This window comes from Arachis hypogaea, chromosome 9 (genome assembly GCF_003086295.3).
Source record: "Arachis hypogaea cultivar Tifrunner chromosome 9, arahy.Tifrunner.gnm2.J5K5, whole genome shotgun sequence".
Classification (NCBI taxonomy): Eukaryota; Viridiplantae; Streptophyta; class Magnoliopsida; order Fabales; family Fabaceae; genus Arachis; species Arachis hypogaea.
Window position 1 is genome coordinate 13,528,502 of NC_092044.1, and position 23,841 is coordinate 13,552,342.

At 30.8% G+C, this 23,841-nt stretch overlaps 2 protein-coding genes and 2 long non-coding RNA genes across 5 annotated transcripts; 3 read left to right on the forward strand and 1 right to left on the reverse strand.

Annotated features, from left to right (window-relative positions):
- The first annotated feature begins 627 nt into the window (after positions 1 to 627).
- On the forward strand, positions 628 to 2,245 carry LOC112708906 (uncharacterized). Its single transcript, XR_011865412.1, has 2 exons — positions 628 to 1,355; positions 1,928 to 2,245. It is a non-coding gene; the product is annotated as an uncharacterized lncRNA (long non-coding RNA).
- Positions 2,246 to 8,752: 6,507 nt separating this feature from the next.
- Positions 8,753 to 9,364, forward strand: LOC112708907 (uncharacterized). The gene has a single exon (XM_025760830.1). It carries the CDS (start codon positions 8,753 to 8,755, stop codon positions 9,362 to 9,364), a length of 612 nt encoding a protein of 203 aa, XP_025616615.1.
- A 2,693-nt stretch (positions 9,365 to 12,057) lies between these two features.
- On the forward strand, positions 12,058 to 15,271 carry LOC140175277 (uncharacterized). 2 transcript variants are annotated; one of them, XR_011865413.1, is made up of 5 exons: positions 12,058 to 12,855; positions 13,775 to 13,867; positions 14,477 to 14,555; positions 14,673 to 14,734; positions 15,083 to 15,271. It is a non-coding gene; the product is annotated as an uncharacterized lncRNA (long non-coding RNA). The 2 variants fall into 2 exon arrangements; XR_011865414.1 differs by having other exon boundaries at positions 12,059 to 12,855; positions 13,772 to 13,867.
- A 1,888-nt stretch (positions 15,272 to 17,159) lies between these two features.
- Positions 17,160 to 17,866, reverse strand: LOC140175062 (secreted RxLR effector protein 161-like). The gene is made up of 2 exons (XM_072201968.1): positions 17,678 to 17,866; positions 17,160 to 17,600 (listed from the first exon to the last, which is right to left on the reverse strand). The coding sequence occupies exons 1-2, from the start codon at positions 17,864 to 17,866 to the stop codon at positions 17,160 to 17,162; spliced, it is 630 nt and encodes a 209-aa protein (XP_072058069.1).
- Positions 17,867 to 23,841: the final 5,975 nt, after the last annotated feature.

A 23,841-nucleotide genomic window follows, 5' to 3' on the forward strand; every position in this document is an offset into this window, starting at 1 on the left:
TTTTTATATGTTACTTTAATTTAGTAAGTAAATATTAACTTTATTTAAAAATGAATTAATAAGATCTATTCAAATATTTAAAGTAAAATAATAGAATATTATAAAAAATTATTTTAATTAATGTCTCTTTTAATAATTTTTCATCTAAAAGTGATTTTGAATAGTATAATCCAAACAACATTTATTTTACTATAATCAATTTTGATATAAAGATTGCCAAGCATAAATCACGTTAACACAAACTTATTTTTCATCAAAATCAAGTTTACAAAATCAATTATATGTAAACTCCCGTTTGCAAACTGAAATCCAAACACACACTAGACCAGCAGAATTAGAAGCTGGAATTTGAACATTCTAAACTGAACTTTAAGAATATAATTTGGAAAAGTCTAGGAGGGCCAGCAATTTTATTGTATTTTGGCCAGCATGTAACCAGCAGAGAAAGATGAGCTATTGGATGAAATCTCATACCATCAAATCATTATTGATGACTAATTGATTCACAAATATTGCTGTCCCTATCATTACTCGTATAATTCACCTACCGACTATTATTTTATTGCACCACCATTTAGCTACCACTACACATTACTTAATTTATTATACTACAAATAGGCATCGCTTAACATCATCATCAGTGAATTTAAAAGCTTATTTGAGCCAGTCATTATGTGAACCATTCTTCTCTACAAAGGAAAAAACAATGGAGGGAAATTCAATACCAACAACTATGGCTATGAATCAGAATGGAAGAGCATCATCAAGGGATACAACAAAGGGAAACTGGGTTGAAGAGATGCGAGGTTCTCTAATGGTTGTAGCAACGGTTATTGCAACCCTAACTTTCCAAATTGCAATAAACCCCCCAGGGGGCGTTTGGCAACAGGACTCAAATAACCAACAGGGTTGTGCTTCTGGGAACACCTGCAAAGCTGGCACTTCTGTTTTGGCTACTTCCTCCGATGACGAAAACCAACGCTTGAAATACGAAATGTTCATACTCTTGTGCACTGTTTCTTTCACTGCATCACAGACTGTGATTCTTTTTCTGCTTACTGGTTTTCAGCTGCGTAATAGGCTGGTCATGTGGTTGTTGATTCTTGTTATGTGCCTCTCGGTTATTTGCTTGGCTGGGGCTTATGTGATCTCCATTTGGATGGTCATGAAGCCACTTGACAAGTTGATTAACAAAATCACCTTGTATTATGCCTTGTTTTGGGCTGGATTGGTTGCTCTGCTTTGTCTCGCACTCTTGCTTCGCTTTCTCATCTGGCTGTTCAAGGCGTTCTTCCGGTTTTTATGTTGCTGGTAGAGTAGTCAACTCATTCTTCCCTCAAATAATCAACTTATTGGTATGTTCAGAATTTAAATTTTGTTGTATAAACGATAGAATTTTGTAAAATTCAGAAATAAAAAGTGTATGTCTTTTTGATATAAATTAGTTTATTAGAATGTATTTAGTATGGTTGATTGTTTTAAGTTAATATTTGCGATAATAATTTATAATGATTCTATAAATAGTTTGTATCTTGCACTCATTAGGCATAATTCAATACACATAAATCCATTTGTTTAGTTTTTTTTTTTTCTCGAGTTCTAACATAATTGTTAAGCCGTTAAAAGATTATACTCTAGTAATACAGTGAGTAGATGCATCATTTGACGCTTAAAAAGATGAGTCAACTTGGTTGAAGGTATATGATAAATACGTGTATATGCCTCTCTATTCATTATTTTCTTAGTTTGGATGAGTTGTTTAATTATTTTAAAAAGGTGTGAAAGACAAATAGAAAATTTTTGCTTAGTTATTTTCTGCCTATTAGAATGGATCTTTGTAATGAGCAAATTCACTTGATTTTGTCTTGTTTAAATTTTCATCATTGATTTGAGATAAGAAAAAAATGCTGCTGAATTTGTTGGACAGAGAATTGAAGGAAGTTGCTATAATGAATAATCAGGCCAGCCACATTGATCTTAGAATGTGTTGAGGTATATTTTCTCTCCACAACTTGCACTAGGTTGCTGCATTGGGGAGTAAATAGTTGCTTATTGGATACAAAGGAGTTCATAATTAGAATTTTGCAGCGGGAAAGTAGGGTGGCTAAAACGAGCACAGCACCTTGTGTAAGTTAAATTCTAAAGCGGTCTTTGAAATTTACAGATTGCACTAATTTAGTTTCTGACTTATTGATTGTATTGTTTGTATCTCCGAATTTGTAAAAAATGCATCTAGTTGATCCCTCATCTTATTTTCAACCAATTAGCCTGCCGCCGGCCAGTGACATGACAAATGAGTGCCACGTTGTACACCATAAAACGACATCGTATAGTTTTTGGCGCTAAAATGCACTGGAACGACGTCGTTTGACAAATTTAGACAGTTACGTTGATCACTTCATCATCTTCTTCTAAACTTAAACATTTAGCATCATGAAATCCTCGCACTTGTAACTGCTGCCTAGAGTTTGAACGGTGAAACTATCTGGCTTGGTGGAGTCCGCTCACACTCTGAGCTTCATCCGCGATCGTAGTCATTGAGCTCAGAAAGAGAAAAAGTTCTTCGCAAAACACAGAGGTAAGTCTATACTGGATAAAAAAAAAGTTATAGCCTTTCGATTTAGGTATGCGTCATTGTGTCTGTTTGGTCAGAATTTTCTGTAGGTTGATAAAAATTTTTCACTGCTCATTATTTGCTAGGGTTTATGTATGTTTTGTGGGTAGTGGAGTGTTTTTTTCTATGCTCTATTTTTACAGAAGGAAAATGAGTATTTTTTTCGATGCAATTTTATTTGGATTGGTTGATGGCTATTTTTGAAATTTTTGTTTCTGTGTGAGTGTCATGGTCTGTTGTATGTGTGAGTGCCATGGCTATTTGGAGTTCTCGTTGTTGATCATATAGAACTTCCATGATCTTGACTTGCACATGCAATCATGATTCTGCTTTTAATTTTAAACAAAAATAAAAGAAGAAGAAGATGAGGAAGAATGTTGGTGAAGAAAGAGAATAAGAACGATAGAAGAGTGTTACTAAAATTAGGGTTAAAAATAGGTAGAGGGACTATATTGGATCAACTAACTTCAATTGCCAGCTCAGCTAGCTATTATGTACTCTAACGTGACATGTCAATGTCATGTCACTGGCCAGCGGCAGACTAATTGGCCAGAAATAAGGTAAGGGACAACTAGGTACATTTTTTACAAATTCGGAGATATAAATAGTGCAATTGGTAAGTTAAGAACTAAATTGGTGCAATCAGTGAATTTCATTAATTCAGAGACTACTTTCGGGTTTAACTCTAACTTGTGTGTATTGAGTGTGTCATTTTTTTTATAAATTATTGAATTTTATTAAATGAAAATCAAAAGTTGTTATAAAAGAACATTAATAGACTTTAATAAATACAGAATATATTAATACATAAATATATAAGTATCTTTAAGAATTTAATTTTAATACACTAACAGTATAAGTAATTTTATATGTGCATCGTTGTATTTAATCACATAAAATATTAACAAAAATAACTAATTTTTACTTTGCATGAATAGTTATAAAAAAACAAATGTAATTAGACAATTATGTAAAATTATGCAAAATTTTATACTATAAATACATTAAAATTAAACTCATTTTTTAATATGTAATACACAAATGTAACTTTTTATTTTTAAATAAATAAATATAAAATATATAAATACTTAAAAATATAAATTACTTTTTATTCAGAGAAATTATTATACAATAAATTTTTATAACATTAAAATTTATATTAAAATAATATTTTAAATTATAATATTAAAATATAAAATAATTATATTATATTTTATATTATTTAATAAATAATTAAATTATTTTATTAAAATTTATTAATTAATTATTTTTGTTAAAAATAATATTATATAATATATTTTTTAACAAAAATATTTATAAAAATATAATTTATTTAAAGTATATATATACTACACGAAAATGTTGAACTTTTTTATTTCGAGGGACTGAGCCAGAGACAAATGAAGAGGGAAAAAGTACAGTAGATGAGAGAGGAGAGAGTCTGGAAAAGGAACTGAAAAATTGGGAGGGATGGAGATTGAAGATAGAATAAGGCAAGTCTTTGAGAATAGTTAGGTTAGTTTAGAAAGTTATTTTTGAATTTTAAATAGCTTTTTAAAATTTAAATAATTTTATTTACTAAAATTTATCTTTTATAGTTATAAATAATTTTAATTTTTTTTATATTTGTGAACGTTATAATTTTTTAGAATTAGTTTTACTATTTTAGTCATTATATTCTTTATCTTCTTCATCCAAACATTAAAATGTCTCCAATAAACACTTACAAGTTTCGGGACAATACAATTCTTTCGTCGAATCTAAAGATTAACCAAAAATAGCTACATGAATTGTTAAATGGGTGAGTTGTCTCTTAGAGTAATTTCAATGGGTGGATTTTGAGGTTCTATTTTTTGACAAAAGCAGAAAAATACGTTGAAAGGAAGAAGGGTTGAATTCCTGTATGAGTCTTAAAGTGAGAGAGTCCTTTTAAATAGGAATTCAAATCAATCAATAATAACTTGTCGCTTGATAAATTATTATAAAAAAAATAATAATATAAAATCTAAAATAATTAAATAATTATATTAAATAATTAAATAATAATTAAATTAGTAATAATTATAATAAATAATTATATTTTTATTTGATTAATCCCAAATTAAATGGAGACTGACATAAGGTTCAACAAAATTGGATAAGGACCTATTTGTTCAAAGTTGTTAAAAAAATCTGTCAAATTCATGTGTTTTAGTAGGATAGGACAAGCTGGCTCGCACGAGCCAAAAGTTATTTTATTTTATTTTTAATTAAATAAAAGAGTGATTAGTACTATAAAAATTAATAATTATATACTTTTTAAACATATTTTTTTATTTTTTATTTTTTTAGTTATTATTTTTATTTATTTGATTATTAACTATTAAATTGGAATTTAAAAGTCGGTGATATAAACATCCCTAAAAGATGCGAAAGACAAATTCACTCTTAAAAGATTTAAAAATTTGACAAAAATGTCCAAACATTAATTGATCACATATCCATGAACAAAAAACACTTACATGACTAATAGAATTAATAACTTGGCTAATTTCATAATTACATGACATTATTACTTTAAAATAATAATTACATGATTAATAGAATTGATGACTTGACTTATGTAATTATTATTTTAAAATAATCAATAATGCCATGTAATTATAGAATTAGCTAAGTCAAATTTTTAAATATTTTAGGAGATAATTTGTCTTTCAAAGAAATTTTTATCGGCACCAAAAATTTTAGGGTTCTAATTTGATACTTAATTTTAAAATAAATAAAGTTAATAACTAAAAAAAGAATAAAATAAAAAAAAATGAAAAATATGTGTTTAAAAAATTATATAACTATTAATTTTTGTAGCAATAATTATTCTTTATTTAATAAAAAATAAAATAAAATAACCTTTGTTCCGGCAATCCAGTTCCGCCAAAATCCGCAGGTTACATTGTGCTGGTTCAACATATTTGACGCATTTTTTTAACAATTTTATAATTTTTGTCTCGTATCAGTATTCATTCAATTTGGGATTGTTAACGCAATATATAATAGACTGTTCATCCACTTAATGATCATATATGCATTTTTCATTAACCTTTAATATTGGATTCTATGAAAAATTTGCGTTGTCCCAAAACTTGCAAAGATAGAAATCGATTTCAAATTTTTAATTTTTAGAAATAATTCTATTGGTGTTTACACTTAAAATCATTATAGGTGGTGCATTATAAAACTACTGCGTGTGTGAAAAATGTGTTGTCTCTGATATGCCGTTCATAGCTGCATTGTGATGAAAACCAAGAGGATCCTGTTTCCATTATTTTGCATAAAATTATAACTTGACCTTTGAATTACCACGATGAACAAAAAACAACAAAACAAAAAACCCAACGTAGTACTAATATCATAGATTTTTCAAAGTCTTTTTTTTATACTTCTTACTATATATGTTTAATCATTTCTTATTATGTAAGTATCCAACCGAAAATCATATAATAATAATATTAATATAGATATTATTATTATTACGAAGAGAGATCAAGTGACATGATTACTAAGAAGCCATGTGTGTTATTCAAAAAGTTAAGAAGAAATATGGAGTTAAAAGTTTTTAGTGCCTTTATTCAAGTGGAAGAAGTTTTGTTGGTCACTTTTTTTTGTAGACAATATAATAATTTTCAAAATTATGTCTATCTTCGAAGCTATTGCATTGGTCTCAATGCTCTCTTTCTTCTATCTTTGTTGTCACTGTAGCTTCTAATTAGTTAATCTCGCACAGTTTTTTTTTTTTTAAATTTATAATGAACAAGTTATTTGGAACACTATTATTCATCTATAAGATTTTGTTTTTATAGCTTGATATCTTTTAATATACATTGAAAATTAATTTGTGAGCAACCCGGCCCTAATCAAAAAATTATTTTAGAAATGACCAATAATAAAATCACATAGGAAAAAAATCACGTAAATTAAAGATTTAGCTAATAAGTATTCAATTCATTTATTATCATATAAGAAATGTATAATAAAAGTTATATTTTTTTCAAAATAAATAATATTGAGTGGTGCTCCTAAAATACTTAAAACTTACATTAAAAGCGTGTTGAACCTCTACATAATTATTGCAAGTCATCATCATGGAAGTTTATTATGAGTTGACAAAAGTCAACCACAAAAATTTAACATTTTCACATTGGAACCCTCTTAATGCATGGATATACTTATAATTTTTTTTTTGCAGTGAATAAAATAGTTGAACACTTTATTATTGCAACAGATTGAAAAGGAAGTCAATGTGATTGGGGTGACACGCTACAATATATGTTAACCTTGGTGTTCGTAAGTTTAAATTCCTGTTTTGTGTACGGTCCACCATTTTTTTTTTAGTTTTATGCATCGAGGATATTTATTTGGATTAGGTGATTCCTTAATTCGTTATGATTTTTTTTATTTTTCTTTTTTTCACACCGAAATTCAATATTTGTAAGTCAAAATTATAGTTTAGTTAAAAATTTATATTTTATATTTTACATTTTTTACCGAATTAATAATTTATAAGTCAAAATTAATATTTTATATTTTTTTTCATACTGAAATTCAATCTTTGTAAATCAAAATTAGTATAATCTAGTTAAAAATCCATATTTTATATTTTACAATTTTTACCTAATTAATAATTTATAAGTCAAAATTAATATAGTCTGAGTTAAATGTCTGTATTTTGTATTTTGTAATTTTACTAAGCTAAATTTGTCTCTCATACTCATCAATGTGGCAAAAATAAATATTGTTTTGAATGTTCTTTCAATTTGATATGAGGACAAAGGTAGAATGCCATTATTGGAAAAAAATGGCCAACAAAAACAAAACTTATTCTACTTCGACGAAGACATTAAAAACTTCCAAATTACAATTCTAAGTAGACTAGCCAATATGTTACCACAAAAGAAGTCCCAATTTCCAAAGCCTTAGACAACAATTTAATTATATCTAATTAATTACCATCAAAATAACGAAAAAGAGAATTCCTTGACTCTCCATCACAATGCTGCTATGAATGATGTATCAGAGGTAAGCACATTTTTCACACATGTGGCAGTAATGCACCACTTATTAACAGTATCACATGATGATTTTGAGTGTAAGTACCATAGAATTTTGAATTTTCCTGAACATTAAGTTTGGTTGGAAAAAAAATAAATAGAAAAAATAAATAAAAATGAATAAAAAATGATATTTTTTTGTTTGGTTATAAAATAAATAAGAAGAAAAGAAAATTTTTGTATAGGTCTCACTAATTTTTTTTTCATCACAAACAAAAAAACAAAAAAATTGATATATTTTTGTATTTTTAGTTATACTCTTAGTTATATTATTATTAATAATTATTAATATAAATTTAGTTTTAATATATTATTATAATAGAGATTCATATTTAAACATTATATATTAGATAAATAATATAAATTAAATATATAAAATTATAATATTTTATAATATTTATAAAATATAATAAAATATAAATAAATAAAAATATTTATACTTTATTTTATGATAAGAGATTAATATAATTTTATATTATTATAATTTTTTTCTCATTTTTTTTCATTTAAACAAATTTTTTATTTTTATTTATTTGCTATTCATCCAAATAACACACAAATAATTTCATTTTTTTTTATTTTCTTTCTTCTTATTTTTTTTATTTTTTTTCCTATATCCAAACAAACACAAAATATCTCTTGCTTGCTAGCCACTTAGACACTATGCTACTAGTCTACTACAAAATAATAACAATAAATGTAAACATCATAACCCGGTTGAAAAAGACCCATGTAGTGATTGGCTCATCTCTAATTTATTTGCCCAATCGTTATTTCTTTCCCCACTTTTATTCTTTATTCATAAACTTTTACCATTGACATTGTAAATTAGACCAGCAGAATTAGAAGATGGAATTTGAACATTCTAAGCTAAACTTAAAGAATTCACCTACCGACTATTATTTTATTGCGCCACCATTTAGCTACGACTACTACACATTATTTAATTTATTATATTACAAATAGGCATCGCTTAACATCATCATCGGTGAATTTAAATGGTTATTTGAGCCAGTCATTATGTGAACCATTCTTCTCTACAAAGGAAAAAACAATGGAGGGAAAGTCAATACCAACAACTATGGCTATGAATGCACAGAGAGGAAGAGCATCATCAAGGGATACAACAAAGGGAAACTGGGTTGAAGAGATGCGAGGTTCTCTAATGGTTGTAGCAACGGTTATTGCAACCCTAACTTTCCAAATTGCAATCAACCCCCCAGGGGGTGTTTGGCAACAGGACTCAAATAACCAACAGGGTTGTGCTTCTGGAAACACCTGCAAAGCTGGCACTTCTGTTTTGGCCACTTCCTCTCATGACAAAAACCAACGCTTGAAATACGAAATTTTCATACTCTTGTGCACTGTTTCTTTCACTGCATCACAGACTGTGATTCTTTTTCTGCTTACTGGCTTTCAGCTGCGGAATAGGCTGGTCATGTGGTTGTTGATTCTTGTTATGTGCCTCTCGGTTATTTGCTTGGCTGGGGCTTATGTGATCTCCATTTGGATGGTCATGAAGCCACTTGACAAGTTGATTAACAAAATCACCTTGTATTATGCCTTGTTTTGGGCTGGATTGGTTACTCTGCTTTGTCTCGCACTCTTGCTTCGCTTTCTCATCTGGCTGTTCAAGGCGTTCTTCCGGTTTTTATGTTGCTGCTAGTGAATGTAACTAATTTGAGCTTTCAGAATCAATTTACTGGTATGTTCAGAACCTAAATTTTGTTGTATATTCAATAACTTATTAGTCAGGGAGAGAATTTTGTAAAATTCAGAAATAAAAAGTGTATGTCCTTTTTATATAAATTAGAACATATTTAGTAGTGGTTGATTGTTTTAAGTTAATATTTGTGCTAATAATTTATAATGATTTTATAAATAGTTTGTATCTTGTATTCATTAGACATGTAATTCAATACACTTATACACATAAATCCATTTGCTTAGTTTTTTTTCTCTGAGTTCTAACATAATTGTTAAGCCGTTAAAAGATTATATAGTAATACGGTGAGTAGATGCATCATTTGTGTGGAGAATCGTCTGCCGAAGTGCGTTGACGCTTAAAAGATGAGTCAACTTCAACTTGGTTGAAACTTTAGGAATATGATAAATACGTGTATGTGCCTCTGTATTCATTATTTTCTTAGTTGGATGAGTTGTTTAATTATTTAAAAAATATGTGAAAGACAATAGATAATTAATTCAAATTAGTTTGGAGTTATTTTATTTTATATTTTTTAATTAATTATTATTTATTTTATTTTGTATTTTTTACTTGTTGGAATAATTGAATAATTTTAAATATAATAAATGTATAACAAATATATAATTAGATTATTGTCTCTAATATAACCAATTTATTTTTACATATGTAATTAATTGAAAAGTAATGATTGAGAGTCATAATTCATCTTTTTAATTATTCTCCTAATACTTAAAACTTAAAAGAGTAAAAAGTTTAAATATATATGTTGTTTTTTAAAAACACCAAACATTAAAAATAAAAAATTCAAAACTTTTTTTTATTTAGAAGTTAGGAGAATCAATAATTGAATTAGAGCTAATCATATGTATTTAGTATAATGTTTGGGAGGCATAATTTCACTTGCTTTTTTAGTTTTGAATGCATTCGTTTTCATATTTTATATTCCTTAACTATTAATAAAATAAATAAATTATTTTAGATATAATAAATATATAATTATAAATATTATATATATAAAATGAAGTAACTACCAGATCGGTACTCGAAAGATTCTGACACTGACAAAATGGTACCTGACTTTTACTATTGACAAAATAGTCCCTAAAAAATTTTAAAATTTGACAAGCGTGTCCTCGAACTCGCCGAGCAAATTTTCGGTAAGCACAATGCTAACGTGGTCGCCGTGACTTGGCAAACCACCCCCAAACCCTAATCCCTCCTCCCCATCGCAGCCCCCTTTTCCTCTCCCGGACTACAAGAAAATGGAACATTTGTAAAAAAAAATTTGTATCAAATTTAAAATGGTTACAAAAAGATGATTTTTTGTAATAATAATTGGTAATTGTTACAGAAGAATAATGTTTTGTAACAACATTACAAGTTGTTACAAAACATGCGAATATTTTGTAACAACCTGATTTTTTTGTTACAAATTATGTTAGTTTTTGTAACGAACTGGTGTTTTGTTATAAAATATTATAATATTTTGCAACAAAGAATAAAGTAGTTGCAAAAATTCGAAATATTTTGTAACAAAATATCTTTTTGTTTCAAAAACTCTAATTGTTTGATAACAAAAAATTAATTTGTCACAAAATTCAACATTATTTATAACAAATTATTTATTTGTCACAAAATATAAGTATATTTTACAACAAAAATATTTATTTTAAACTGTAACACTTTAAGAGTAAAAAAAATTATTTATATAATTCTTTTCAGAATAATTTTATTTTGTTTCAAAAATTAAAATTTTTTAAATATTGTTTATACTAATTAATTTTTAAAATTTATAGATATTATTTTATATTTTTTTAAAAATTAATATATAATTTTTATTAATAATAAGATTTTTAATGTTAACTAAAAATTAATTTGTGAAACTTTAAAAAAATTTAATCAAATTATAAATATAAACAATAATAATTAAATATAAAAGATAGAAAAAACTAAGAAACCAAAAGACAAAATGTAAAAAAAGAAAATGTAAAGCCGTAGAAAAAGAAAAATCATAATTCATCACTCTTTTATTTTGAGGCTTTGAGCCTTATTCTGCGCCTCCAACTCCACTGAGGAAGAAGAAGAGAACCGAAGGGATGGTATCGCGGGATTTGTTGCCGTGTCGTCGTGTTCAGCTTGCCATCATGCCTTATCATCGTCGCTGTCGTCGACAGGAGCGTCAGGAGTAGAGAGAGGAATGAACTCGCGAGGAAGAGAGAGGAGGTTGCGTCGCGGAGCCGTCGAAGCCATCCTAAAAATTATTTTATTAGAAATGATTAGATTGATATTTATAAATACTTTAAGTTTAAGTCAATTAATATTTATGTACAACTTTTATTATAATTAATTATTTTATAAATTGAAATTAAAGTTTCGAAAATAGAAAAATAATAAAAAATTATATCATTTAATTTGAATAATTAAAATTAAATTTAAACTATATTTTATAAAAATGTGATTAATATATTCATTTTATAATTTAAATTAAAAATAATTGATTGAAATTAGTAATATGTTGATAAATAATATTTTTAAATATTTTTAATAGAGTATATTTAATTTTAAAATTATTCTACCCTTCAATTTTATCAAAATATCTATTCATATATATCCATATTATTTTATAAAATCCCTAATTTCTAACCCTAATTCCCAAAATTAACTCATAACCCTAGTTTTCCCAATTCCTAACCCTAACAGCCACAGCCTCACCTTCCTTCAACATAACAAACGCATACAAACTGAAGAAATGGGAAACAGAGAGGAAGAGATTTGAGAAAAAGAGGGAAGAGAAGGGAGACGGCGCTGGCTGGGGCCTCGCCGCCGTCACCGTCGCCGTCAAGCGTGAAGGGTGGAGAGGAGAGAGGCTGCGTCCGAGAGAGAAGAGATGCTGTCTGCCGTCACCGTCGCCGCCCTGGAGCTCGCCGTCGAGCTGCTTCACGGCACCGTCCCGTCCATGGACCCACAAGCTTGCGTTAATGCCGATCCGTCCACAAGCCGTCATCGAGGGGACAGAATCGCGAAGAGAGAGAGACGCACGAAGAGAAGCCCGCGACCAGCCTTGTCGCCGTCAGCGCCGCGGGTTGCCGTTGCCATCCTCGCGAGCTGCCACCGCGTCGCCGTTACTGAGTTGCAGCCCCGCTGTTGTCACACTCTGCTGCTGCCGCGTCTCACCAAGCCACCGTTGGAGGAGGACGCTGCCACTGTCACCATTGAAGCCTGCCGGGGAAGTAGCTATTGACAGAAGAAACTGCTGTTGCTCTTAACTACTCTGTGCTGCTCTATTCAGCCTCTGCTTTAGGTTTCGTAGTTATCGGAGCCCTCTGCCACCGGAAACCAATATTGGAGCTACCCAGAACCACTTTGGTTGCTGCCCAGGTAACGAAACGAGTGTTGGAACTTCTATCAGAGCTGCTGTGTTTGCAATTTTCGTGAGTTTCAACTTTGAGGTAGGATATTTATTTAAAAATTAACAGTTTTAACTTATGAATGCCAATTAGGTTTAGTGAGTAATTGCAAATAATTCATGAATATGATTAATTGATAGGAATAAGCTTGGTTTGAAGTTGTGAAATTCGGATTAAGTTTGGTATTGAGATGATATTCTAATGTTTTAATTAGTCTATTGAGTTTAGGTTATGGCTGTGAATGTTGCTGGGTGTTGTTATTGTGAGTAATTAATTTGACAAGGTTAATTTTGGTTAATGTTGTGACTGATATTGGTTTTCTGATTTTGATGGATTTGTTGAAAATTCTGATCTTATGTGATATTGCTGAATTGGTAGAAATGTGGTTGTGAATGGTGATTCATTTGATAATACTTGTTAAATTGAAATTTGAAAAGTTGTCGTATCGATATTTGATGAACTGGGTTGGATTTGTGTTTGGTTTGGGATTATTGTGATGATGGTTTGAGTTGTGGCTGTATTTTGATTATTGATAATAAGCGTTTGCTGTTGATTTTGGTAATCTGACATGTCGGAATGGCCGTGAAATTGACTTGTGACTGGTTGGAATTGGTTTTGGTAGTTGTTAATGTTGGTTCATGATTAATTAGAATTGCGTTTGAGAACTGTTAAAAGATTGAAGCTTGATTATTAAATTGACCTTTTTATGAAATCTGAATTTAGAGATAAAAACAGTAACTCTAAAAGTATAAGGATAACTTGTGATAATTGGAAACTACATGGAGCAGAATTTTTGGGTGAACATATCATAAGAGAACTGGAATTTTATAAATAAAACATACTGTGTTTTGGGGTCAATATTGCTAAGATTTTGGTTAAGTTAGGTGATAATGTGTTTTGGGTATTTGGAAAGTGAAAAACTGTTAGTCCTTTGGTTAAAGTAATTTATGAATTTCAGCAGATTGTTGATATTGGCAAAACTCTGTCGTTGTTCATGGAGCTTCAAACCTTAGGTGACAGGACTTGAAGAACCATGCTGATTTTTGCCACATAGGTAATATTATGGCTACTCTAGATTCATATGGTTGGTATCTCATCTTCTTGCATGCTACTGCATGTTCATAAGAACCTGATAACGATATATAACATAAAACTCTAGTCTTAAATTTGTGTCCCCTTTTGTAAGCTCCTATAAATTATGTTTCTCTTCATTGTATAAAACCAATTTTGAGGGCGCTGTCCATGGCAATATCTACAGTTTCAATCCATATCTTTGGTGATGTGCCTTCCTCACCACTTGTTGGCATCCTGCAGGTTACATCTCATTTTTCCTGATATTGTTGGCATCCTGCAGGTTACTTTTAGTTACACCTCACTTAGCCAAACTGTTCTCTCTTTCTCATCTCTCCCTTTGATGTAAAAGGGTTTCACATCTTAGTTTGTTTAGGCAACTTTCAACATCCCTCTTGAATTAACATATATGGAAAAGAAGTTGACAAAACTAGTAACAAGAACTATGCTGCCTTATGTTTTACATTTTGATGCAGCCTTACTCATGATTTACTGACCTGCTTTACATTGTTGGCTGTTCCAGCCTTTTGCCTGTATTTGTTCCTGTTTTAACATTTGTTTTTATTCTAAGCAAAATAGTTTTCCTGCACAGGATCATATTAATGACTGGAGGAAAATAGCACTTTGTTTAACATCCATTTTCTTTCTTGCTGCTATAATATGGTTCATAGGTAAGTGGCAAACCACCAAGCAGCTTTGGTATTATATTAGCTGTTCTTAATTTTTAAACCAGATATGCATTAGAATTAATTGTTTTTTAAGAATGTGCCTGTAAACTGAAATTTCAGAACAGTACTAAAGAAATTGCTGGATGTTGCGCATGGGTTTCAAATGCTAATAGACCCTAAAGGTACTCATAAAATTGCTTATGGTTTTATTATATTTTCCTAGATGATTCCTATATTATTAGTATAGTTTAATTTGTATATGGACCTATTTATCACATTTTACTTGTGTCATGGTTGAGAAATCACAAATGTCTTATTATTTGGTTTGATAAATTTGGTTGTGTATTGGCTGAGAAATAAGTTGTGAATTGGTTGTGTTTGTTGGAACCGTGGACGGTGGAAATATCCAAGTTTTAGGGGAGGTCTTGCCAAAATTTTTCTAAACATTTTGGATAAAACTTAGTGGAAAAATTATAATTAGTGTTATATCTTGTTTCTAACTTTTTTGTTTCGGTTTTTCTTATTTACAGGAGTGCTGAAATAGTGACCATATGCTACCTTGAGGGCTCAAGAATGTTTTGATGTATAGAGACACTAATCTATGTTAGAACTTTTATGTTTTGGTTGAACTTTTATGTTAGAACTTTTATGTTTTGGTTGAACTAATCAATGTACTCACTAGCTAATATTATTTTGTTTCAAGACAATTTTAGCTAAAAGAATCTTGTTTGACTTATGTATGTTTTGCATATTATATACATGTAAACTTGTTTATTAAAATCGTTAATATATTAGTTAATTTAAAAAATAATTTTGTAAATTATGCATGTAATTTGTAATAAAAAAAGTTGTTACAAAATAATTAATTTGCTCTCGTAACTAAAGAAAAAAATGTTACAAAATCATGTTACATTTTGTAACAATTTTTTTTATAGGAAAAAAAATTAACTGTCACGAAAAATACCTTCAAGATCAAAATTTGTTATCACTTTTGTAACGGCTTCTGGTTTTTTGTATCAGAAAAAATTGTTACAAAATATGGTATTTAATTGTAACTGTTCCATTTTTCGTTACAAAAACTTTTTGTAACGGGACTTACTGCAATAGACCCTTTTTTTTGTTACAAAAAATTTTTGTTTCAAAATTTTGACGTTTTGTAACAATATTTTTTTTTTACAAATGCGCCTTTTTCTTGTAGTGTCCCCAATGCACACTCCCCCTTCCTCTCCATCGCAACCACCTACCCAATGCACACTCCCTCCCCATCGCAGCCCCCTTCCCTCTCCCTCCCCATTGCAGCCCCTTCTCCAACGCACATTACCTCCTTCTCTCTCCTTCTCCAATTGCAGCAGCAGAAGCGTCAATAACAGTAGAAACAACACCATCGGAACCCAAAACAGAACCAATAGAAGAACCTGCACATTCAAAACCTAACCATACTTGTTCCTCCTTCTCTCTTTTTCCTCATTCCTTCCTTCTCTTATCGGAGGGCCATAACAATAACAATATCCATTCACACACAAATATTTACACAAACACATAACCTACATTTATTAATATAAAGAGAGAAAAAGAAAAAGGCTGAGGAGATGCGGCTATTCCAGGCCTTATTGTCGCTCCGATGGTGGTGGCAATGGTCCTTGATAGTGCTCTTGCCGTTGAAGTTGCTATTGCTGTTGAGGTTGTTGCTATGATAGGAAGGAGAGAAAAGTGTGCGTTGGGGTTGCTACTGTTATTGTTGCTTGTTGTTGTTGGTGTTACTGTTGATGTTGAGGTGGTTGTTGCTGTGAGTGGTAGTGGAGGGAGGGAGGGGGTGCGATGGGGAGGGAGTGTGCATTGGGTAGGGAGAGGGTTGCGATGGAGAGGGAGAGGGAGGGGAGGGAGTGTGCGTTGGGGAGGGAGAGGGAGGGGAGTATGCGCTGGGGAGGGAGGGATTAGGGTTTGGGGATGGTTTGTCAGGTTACGATGGCCACTTTAGCATTGTATTTGCCGGAGATTTGTTCCGGCGAGCTCGGGGACACGTTTGTCAAATTTTAAAATTTTTTAGGGACTATTTTGTCAATAGTAAAAGTCAGGTACCATTTTGTCAGTGTCAAAATCTTTTGTGTACCGATTTGGTAGTTACCTCTATATAAAATTATAAAGATTAAGTTAAATAAGATAATTTTATGTTATTACATATGAGCATAAAGAAGAACAATAACAGAGAAATCAAGAAGAAATTGAGAATTAAACTTGTACAATGATAAGACTCAAAGAATACAATATTACAGTTTGCTATTTATACAAACACTACTTCTAACAGAATTACCTTACTACTCTAACAAACTATAGAGTTCAACATGTGCAATAAAACCCACTACTAACAACTTTTTATACAAGAGAAATAACAACCTGTATTAGCAAATTCTAACTAACAGAATAAATATTAAGTAACACCCTCTCGTAAGTTTGGACTATTAGAAGAGAAGAGATCTAACAATCCAAGTTTAGAGTAACCTGTATTGAAAGGCCTAGGAGCAAGAGGTTTGGTGAGAATGTCGGCAGCTTGATTATTGGAGGAAATGGGAAAGAGATGAATCAATTTTTCTTACAATTTGTCATGGATTATATGGCAATCAGCTTCAATATGTTTTGTATATTCATAGGATTAGTGGGAATGTAAATAGCTGAATTGCTATTACAATTAAAATTAATAGGCTTTGTGATTGGAACATCAAGATCTTGAAGAACATAACTCAACCATTGAGCTTCTCGGGTGGCTAGAGCTAAAGCTCTATACTCTACTTCTGAAGAAGAGGTTGTAACTGTTAGTTGTTTCTTACTCTTCCAAGTAACCAATGATGGTTCTAAATAAAAACAATATGTCGAGATGGATCTGTAAGAGTCAATGCAACTAGCCCAATCAGAATCAGAGAAACCAGTAAGTTGTAAATAAGAATCTGCAGAGAAGAAGAGACTTGCAGCAGGAGAACCCTTTATATAACACAGCATTCTATGTGCTGCCTTCAAATGCTCAGTAGTAGCGCAATCCAAAATTTGTCTCAGCTTTCCAATGGCATAGCTTATATCAGGTCTAGTATTTGATAGATATAAAAGCTTGCCCACAATTCGTCTATACTGACCAGAATCAATGAGCAATTTCCAGTAGTTTTACTTAGTTTTTCTCCATAATCAATAGGAGTGGTGGCAGGTTTGCACCCTTCAAACCCTGTTTCCTTGAGTAAATCAAGGACATATTTCCTCTGGTACAAAGCAATTCCTGTCTTGAGTCTTGCCACTTCTAGACCAAGGAAGTACTTCAAATCTCCCATGTCTTTGATCTAAAATCTCTCATGAAAAACATCTTTAATTGAGTTAATTTCATTTAGGTCATCACCTGCCAATACTAAGTCATCTACATACACTAGAATTGCTATGAATCTAAGTGATGTAATCTTGGTGAAGAGGCTGTAATCCAATTTGCATTGAGTAAATTTTAGCTCAAGTAGAACTGATTTGAGCTTGCAATTCTATTGTCTACTAGCTTATTTTAATCTATACAAGGACTTTTCAAGCTTTCAAACTTGACATAGTGAGGCTTCTAAGCCTGGAGGCACTTTCATATAGACCTCCTCATCGAGTTCACCATGCAAAAACGCCGTGTTGACATCAATTTGTTTAAGGTGCCACCCTTTCACTGCTGCAACAACCAGCACCACTCTCAAAGTTCCTAGCTTTATTACAGGACTGAAGGTGTCTTGATAGTCAACACCAGCCATTTGTGTGAATCCTTTGGCAAAGAGTCTTGCCTTGTGCCTCTCCACTGTGCCATCCGGGCGGTATTTGGTACGAAATACCCATTTACAGCCAATCGCTCTCTTTCCAATTGGTAAAGAAGTTAGCTTCCATGTCTTGTTTTCTTCCAAGGCAGTTAGTTCAACTCTTATTGCCTCTTTCCAACAAGTTTGTATGATTGCATCCTCATAGGTTTTAGGCTCTAAATTCTGAATAGCAACAAAAAATGCAAGATGCATAGGAGAAAGTCTAGTATAAGACAAGACATTGGAGAGAGGATACCTTTGAGTAGTGAGCTGCGATGAGGGTGAAACAGTATTGATGGTTTGGTACTCATAGTCCTACAAGTGTGTAGGTGGTTTAGTTTGCCTACTTGATCTCCTTACATCAGCAATTTCAAGTATAATGGAGAATTCAGGCAGAGCAACAGAATTATGAGTTGAAAACTCTTCATGTGATGCAGATATGGGTTCTAAATTATTATGAATTTCAAGATAGGAAATAATTTTTTCAGTTTCATTTAACTCAGATAAATCGTTATCATGTTGATGGCTGAGATTTGGGTGATGCAAGCTTGGTTGAGGGGCTGCATCATTAGTGTTTAAAACCTGAATCTGAGTCCCTTCCAAAAATTCATAATCAAAAGGATGAGATGCAACATAAGATGAATTAGAAGAATTTGAAAAGTTGTTATCGTTGGAACTATTGGAGTGATAATAAGGAAAACAGTTCTCATGAAATTAGACATCTTGAGATGAGAAAATCTCTCGATTTTGCAAATCAAAGAGCAGGTATCCCTTTGTGCCCTCCCTAAATCTAAGATGCAAACACTTCTTGCTCTTGGCTCCAGTTTGATTCATTGTCTTACAAGGTTGCTTGCATATGCCAAATAACCAAAGACTCTGAGAAGGAAAAGATTTGGCAAAGTCTTATAAAAAACTTGATATGGAGACTTATCTTGCAAAAAAGGTGTTGGCAATCGATTAATTAAATAAACCACATGTCCAACACTGTAATTCCAAAAAGATTTTGGCAAGTGTGCATGAAACAAAAGAGTTCTAGCCATAACAAGGATGTGTTGATGCTTGCGCTCAACAATGCCGTTCTACCGTGAAGTTTTCACACAAGTTCTTTGATGAGATATGCCATGAGAGCTGTAAAAAGTATGCATTAAAAACTCAGGCCCATCATCCGTGAGAATTATTTTAACCACTGCATTAAATTGAATTTTAGCAAAAATGACAAAATCTTTAACCAATAAAGAAGCCTGGGCTTTAGTTTTCATGAACAAAATCCAAGTGAATCGAGAACAATCATCCACTATAGTAAGAAAATAACGTTTTCCAGTAAAGGAGGGAACAGAAATGCGTCTCCAAATATCAACATGAATTAGATCAAGTACATTGGTTGCAGTACTAGAACTAACAGAAAAAGGTAATCGCTTTTGTTTATCGGCAAGAATGACATGGTTCCGTATGTTTTGTACAGTCAATAAACTCAAAATTCTTTTGTAATGCAACAAGCCTATCATGAGATGGATGTCCTAATCTAACATGCCACAAAGATTGTGAAAAATGGCTACGGAAAGTTGCTGTGATGTGAGAGAGAGCTTTAACTTCTTTGTGTAGAATGTACAAACTATCAACATTATTAGCTGCACTAATCATCTTCAAAGTGTGCAAATTCTATATCTCACAAGTCTTGTCAGTGAAACTCATTTTGCAATGTAAATATGTAGTAAGTTTTGAAACTGATATGAGTTTAAAGTTAAAAGTAGGAAGAAACAATGCATTAGTGAGGAAAAGATTGGCAAAAAACATAATAGTACCCATGATCAGCTAGTAGTGAGTGCTCCATTAGGTAATTTGACAATGATTCAATCAACTTTAAAATAATTTTGGAAATCAGCCAGGGTATATGATACATGGTCAGTGGCTCCAATGTCAAATACCCATGACTTGTGTTTATTAGTTGAAATAGTTAGAGCTCTAACATGAGAATCAAATTGTAAAATATTTACCATTCTATCTGTATAGGGAGAGTGACTGGCTTTGGTTGAAAATTGATTGACACTATGAGAATGAGACAATCTTGTTTGCTAAGCAAGGCCAAAAGATTTCAGAGATATGTGAAAGAGAAGGAGAAGAAATTGCGTGAAAGAGGGCTTTCAAATCAAACGAAGAAAGAGAGAAAAATAGATTCATGGAGCAAAACCGCGAACAAGCACTTCAACTGCGAAACTGGACTCATCATCCTTATCTAATCACGTTAACGAATTGTGAATCAGAGAACAAATTTCTTATCCTTCAATTGGAATTTCTATGTTTTTCTATTCACGCTCACCGCACCATGTGAAAATTGCATATGAGCATGGAAAAGAACAATAACAGAAAAACTAAGAAGGAATTGAGAATTAAACTTAAATACAATACTATAGTTTGCTATTTATACAAATACTACTTTTAACAGAATTACCTTACTACTCTAACAAATTATACAGTTTAGTATGTGCAACAAAATTCACTATTAACAACTTTTTGTACAAGAGAACTAACAACTTGTATTAACAAATTCTAACTAATAGAATAAATATCAAATAATATAAATTATTATCTTTTATTATTTATTTCATTTTTAAAATTACTTTGCTAAAAACAGATAGAACCCAAAAAAAAAAAATAATAAAACAGTTGCAGTATAAATCAACCGTCATGTTACAATAGTGTTATGCTCCTGTAATACATATAATCCAACATCTACATCCAACATAAAGCCATAATATAAATAAATTCAGACATTAAAATTTTTTTCTTATTATTAGAATATGAGAAAGTTTAAGAACTAGTATTTTTATTAAAATTTATTTAATATTTAATTAATAAAATAAAATATTTAATTTTATATTATTAAATATAATTTTATACTATTAAAATATTAATAATAATTAATTAATAATTATAAATTATATGAATTAACTTCTGACACTGACACTACTATTAGAATATTCCTAACATCAACACATATATAATCACAACATAAAATTTTTGTTCAATATCTTAAACAAATAGTAATTTACCCAGTTAAGTTTACATAAGTATCCCCTTTTTTGTCTTCTAATTATATAATTGCTGAACCCACTTACACCATGCAATGGATTCTCCATGTCATACATGGAATAACAATCTAAAGTTTAATCTACTTAAACTTTTAATACGATCAATCAAAAAAGAATGCTAATAACAGATTATTATAATTTGTTATCTTTTATTATTAATTAATTATTAATATTTAAAAAAATAAATTAAAATATATTATTAAATTATTTAACTAAAAGAATTAGATTAATAATAAAAAATAATAGACAAAAATAATAAATTCTTATAATTTTTTTTTATCATTTTGTTTTTACACACCTATGCACACATTTAATATAAGACTGTGTTTGTTTATTAGGACATAAATACTAATTATTAGATATGATGGTATATGTTCATTATTTGTTTGATGAGACATAAATTTAAATGAATATAATGGTATATAAATACACACAAAATTAATGTATTTAGTATTTTTTTTTAAATTGAGACACAAAGATAATACAAAAGACATAAAATTTAATCTTTATTTTTAAAATTACTAATTTTATCCTCATACCTTCTTTTCACTTTTTGTTCTTCTTTTTTTTTTTTATAAAGAAGGTAAAATTGATATTTAGTTTATGAGAAAGTCTAAGGGTGTTCATGGATTGGATCCGATTCGCATATCCGCAGTGTTTATCCAAATCCGATTTGAAAATTGTGGATATGGATCCGATCCGCAAGGCTTTCGAATCGGATCGGATTAGATCAGCACACTAATCGGATCGGATTGCGGATTTTGTGTTGCTATCCGCATATCCGCATATTGTAAACCCCGGTTAAATTAGTAGATAATTAGTCAATAAATTAGTTTTTAATAAGGAGGATTAGAAATGCGAATATTATATCAAAATAGGGTAGAGCTCATCGAAATGAGAATTTTACCACTAATTTCGAAAAAAGGGTCCAAAATTGGATCGAACGGGCTGGACCGGTTGAACCGAGTCCAAACCGGGCCCATGGGCCCAACCAGCCCAGCACGTTTAAGTGAATTACGGTTTCTTCCTCCCCATTTCAGCAAATGATACGCTGAAGCCATAGCAGGGGAGAGAAGAGAAAACCTTTCCTAACCTTACGTTACTTTCCAACGCACGTAACTCCTCCGTCCGAACTCCGATCGCCGCACCGTTTGCGGCCACGCGTTTACCGCGTCGAGCTTTACGTTTCTATTGGAACAATTTCATTGGTAACTTGCTTAATCACTCTCAGCTTTCTCTTCCCCCAATTTTCGAATTTTAAGTGGAAATGTTGAATTTCTTTGATTTCTGATGTTTTAGGATCCAATTAGCTTGAGGAAAACGTTCACTCTTGCTTATGTGAAGCTTGGGTAAGGTGAGGATACGATAATTCTATTTTATTTTCATTGAATTTGAGCTTTGAGTATTAAATTGGATATATATGTGTTATAAATGTGTATTAGGTTGTGAATAAATAATTGGAGCTTGAAATTGTGAATATTGGAACTTGGAGGAAGCTGATTAGTTGAATTTTGAAGGGGCTGCCTTGGTTTTAAATAATTTGCTTTGGTCGTTACATGAAAATCGGCCAAGGTATGGTTTAGGTTTCTTGCATTTAATATATAATGTTCTGTGAAAACTTAGGCTAGATGACCATAGGATAAGTTGAAATGCAGGTGTATGTTTAATGTTTAGTAATTTGTCGATGAATATATTTGGTTGAAGTTTATTGAATAATTAGTTATTAATTTTGGATGGTGAATGTTGTTATGTTAATTTGGAGAGAATTATGGTTGAATGTTATTGTTGATGAACATGGTTGGTTTGGTGCTTGTTGATTAACTAATAATTTGGTGAATTATTGATTTGAGGTATTTTGTGTTAGAAGCCTAGGATTAGTGAACTATGATCTTTAGTTGAATTTTGGTTGTTGGATTTGAATATTATATGAGTATAATTGTTGATCTGAGGTAGATTTATTGTGGTGACTATTATGATGATGAGGAAGGGTGTGTTGAATTGAAAAGAAAGCAGGTTTGGACCCGAAAAGGGTGGCAAAGTCCGAGTTTTAGAGGAGATGCTGCCGAAATTTTATAAAAAATTAGAGATTTTGTTTATATGATTATTTAAAAAGATTTAGATTCAAAGGTTATATGATTTGATTTAGAGTTATTAAGAAAATGAGCATGTTTTAAGTTTGATTTATTTAGAAAAGAATGAATTATGTTTTGAATTGGAACTATTGATGGATGGAATGGGAGGTGTGATAATGAAGGATAAGAATTGAATATGATTGACGTATAATGATGAATGAAATGCGATTGAGAATGATGTGGATGTTGATGAATTATAATTGAATTATTTATATGGCGTATGAATTTGAATAATCTGAGATACGAGATTCCCTGGATCAAATGC

Bases quoted from the DNA above. Each gene is read 5' to 3' on its own strand.
- LOC140175062 (XM_072201968.1), bottom strand. From the start codon at position 17,866: ATGGGAGATTTGAAGTACTTCCTTGGTCTAGAAGTGGCAAGACTCAAG. The intron at 17,601-17,677 runs GTCAGTATAGAC...GCCATTGGAAAG, and splicing joins GAAATTGCTCATTGATTCTG to CTGAGACAAATTTTGGATTG.
- LOC112708907 (XM_025760830.1), top strand. From the start codon at position 8,753: ATGGAGGGAAAGTCAATACCAACAACTATGGCTATGAATGCACAGAGA.